We start from the raw sequence: 3,261 nt of genomic DNA on the forward strand, positions 1-3,261 counted from the left end.
TCTTGCCGAAAGAACTGAAATTAATAAATATCCATTTCTTTCACATTGCATTATTATTTCTACTTAGAGTCTTGATTCTTAGTTAAATAAATTAGCAGTAAATTAATAATTAACATCCTTTCAAAAGGATGTCGTAAAACTAATCCACAAGTACGCGGTGGTATCAAAAACTTCCCGGACTTGATACGTTTTGAAAAATAACTTGTTTACCTAAGTTTTCGCATCAAATCCTTTGAAATAGTCACCTTGCGCAACAATACTCTAGCCTCAGCATTCCCGCCACTTTTAGCTTGGAAGTAGTTTTCCTTAAGCGAGTTGGAAACCTTCTGCGTTTCGATCTGGATTTTGACAATGGTGTTCAGACGGTGGCCTTTAAGCTGCCTTTTTATCTTGGGGAAGAGATGGAAATTCGCAGGTACTAAATCTGGCGAATAGGACAGGTGTGGAAGCGTAACCATGTTGTTTTTGGCGAGAAACTCACGAGTAAGAATGCATTGTCGTCACAAATCCGGTCGCTTTTTGCCGAATGTCCTCTCTAAAACACTTCAAAATATCACAGTAGAACTCTCGACTGATGGTCTGACCCTGGCGGTCGAAATCTAAATGGTCAATACCTCAGATGTCGAAAAAAAGATGAGCATGCTTTTCATTGAGCTGCGGATCTGTCGGGTTGAGTTCGGTCGTGGAGATGAAGGACTTCTCCATTTTGACAATTGCTGCTTCACCTCAGAATCGTACTCGTAGACTCAACTTTCGTCACCAGCGATGATCCTCAACATGAAGTATGAGTCATCAAGGCTGACGGAGAACATGACAAATTCGGAGCGATGTTTTTTCTGCTCAGTGATCAACAGTGGGGAGAACTTAGTAGAGACATGCCGCATGTTCAATTCAGACGTTAAGATTGTCTGCATAAATCCATACGACAGACCAACAACATCAGCAATGTCGTTGATTATCTACCTACGATCCTCATTCAGAAGCTGATGGATTTTTTTCCACATCTCCGAGGAGTGACGCCCGTCGCAGATCTTCCAAATCGCTCATCGTCTTCCAGGGATGTTCTGCTTTTGAAAAGCCCGTGCCACTCTACATATTGCGTACAACCAATTGCCTCGTTAACTTTAGCTTGCAGAAGCATGTTCAATGTCTCTGTAACAGACGTCCCAAGGTTAATGCAAAATTTCATGTTGTAAATACAGCGGTGTCACTCAGCACACTGTCTCATAACTATCGTTGGTAGCTCTCACTGTGCACTTAACCGTGTGCTGCCATCTGTGAGCGCGTTATAGAACTAGTCCGGGGATTGTTTGATACCACTTTGTACATTTAAAATCTGGAAGATGAATTATTATTAATCGACGTTTTCATTAAAAAACACAACACGCTTCGTTACTAACTTGCACAGAAATACCTCAATAAATCTCGCTGGTAATACGAGAACCACTCTACCTCCGAGATAACCAGCTACATACCCCTTCTCATTCTTCCGTCATACATGCTATTTCACCAGCCAGATCCCGCATCAATTATTATCCCAAATCCCCCCTTTCTAGATTATGCAACACCCAAGAACTCACTCCATACTTACACTAACCTAAAGATGTCCAAACGGAATATTAGTAACATCAATCTATCGAATCAATAGACCATATCTATTCGTTTCCTTTGTACTTTGTCAGACTAGAGCAATAATTTAATTTATGCTCTTATATTTATTGTGTTTCCTCTTTCCATTTTTTCTATTGCAGAAAAAGAAATTAATGGCCAGACAGCTTATTCAACTTTTTCCTTCAAACCAAATCCATATCACAACCTTGTAACCGAGGCCCAAATGGATGCCCGATCGGTCTTGGATTGTTCACGTTTATGTATGGTATCTTCTACATGTACCGCCTTTTCATATACTAACACTAAGTGCCAACTAAAGAAACTTGTTGACCTTTAATGGAATTCACCCAAAAATTATTTACTTCTCAATGAAATGTGAGCAAGACTTCAACGGATCATGTTTGCTAATAATAATTATATCAGATAAAATGTGTGTTTCTTTATCAATAAAATCAACTTAATTATGATAATTCTTTTGTTAATTTATTTTTATTTCTAATGTTTTTCGTCTTAAATTAGTCTTCTCTTATAAATCCATTCACACATTTGAAGGTTTATAAGATTTTTAAATTTACCCTTGTACCAATGAAACACTTGGTTATTATTTTATCGACCTTTGAAGAATGAAACATTAAGTTAACCTGGACATCATTTAATCTCAAAACGTAACGGGTCTAAACTAAATACTACAAACAGTTAAACCGAATCTTCAACACATTTTATCCATCATCTAAATAATATAGCAAATAAAAGACTTGCGCTTGGCTGATTTCTTTTGAGAAATGATAGGATTTGCAATTCAAACGAAACAAAAAAATTGCATTAAAGGTGTGTGAGAGTGGCGCCAGACGTGGCATGCAGACCATCATATAACTTGATTGATATTTGCATTGCGTTTTTATTCTACTCATCTGTTCTTCGAATTCAATGTGCACATACGCATCTTTTTTCCGGCTCCGACTCAAAACTGTTTATAGATCATAACCATCTCACCAGCTGCATTCGTGAGGAGCACTTCACGCTCCGATGGTGTGAAATAAAAACTGATGAAGGTAATACCGAAAACTTTTCTGAGGAATATGGTAAACAATTTATAGGAATCAATGTCTGTTCATTCGAACGTAGGGAAGCACCAAAAATTCTAGACACCATGATTGTTAATTTGAGTTTAGCTCTGGTCTCTCATAAACTATTTAAGCTGACTGATCTAAACTATCTTTATCAAGGATTACAAAACCAAATTGAAGTTTTGCGTTTCAGCACCTTCTTGGCATATAACGTCGATACAGGTTAAACAAAAATCCGAAATCAGTAACAGGAAAAACGTAATTCACTAGCGGTTCGTTTACAAATACAACAGCTCCGTGAGATCTTTTTGATTACTGGAGGGTTATACATAGCAGTGAAAAAAAATTGCAATACTGCAATTTAGTTTTCATTGGTTAAGTTTCAGATTTTTTTTTCTTTTTTCATAGTTTAGTGAAGAGGGGAGATGGCGGTGGATATGGCGTTTGTAAGTTTTTATGGATTGGTGTGATCGATACGGTTAATCATTAGTTTGAAGATTTGTGTGTTGATATCTGTTGGGAAAATGGAATCAAGGATTGAATTTCAGTGGCGACCCAATCCAGGCGGATTTAGTTTTAAAAA

The 3,261-nt window shown here is 37.5% G+C and overlaps 1 protein-coding gene across 2 annotated transcripts in view; it reads left to right on the top strand.

Annotated features, from left to right (window-relative positions):
* LOC118766713 overlaps nt 1-2,078 on the top strand; it is a 30,766-nt gene extending 28,688 nt beyond the window's left edge. For both annotated transcript variants that reach the window (XM_036510363.1, XM_036510362.1), the window contains exon 6: nt 1,752-2,078. In XM_036510363.1, the coding sequence (XP_036366256.1) occupies nt 1,752-1,948 (197 nt within the window). In that variant the 3' untranslated portion in view covers nt 1,949-2,078. The remainder of the gene's footprint in view (nt 1-1,751) is intronic.
* The last annotated feature ends 1,183 nt before the right edge of the window (nt 2,079-3,261 follow it).

This window comes from Octopus sinensis, linkage group LG17 (genome assembly GCF_006345805.1).
Source record: "Octopus sinensis linkage group LG17, ASM634580v1, whole genome shotgun sequence".
In the NCBI taxonomy this organism is placed as follows: Eukaryota; Metazoa; Mollusca; class Cephalopoda; order Octopoda; family Octopodidae; genus Octopus; species Octopus sinensis.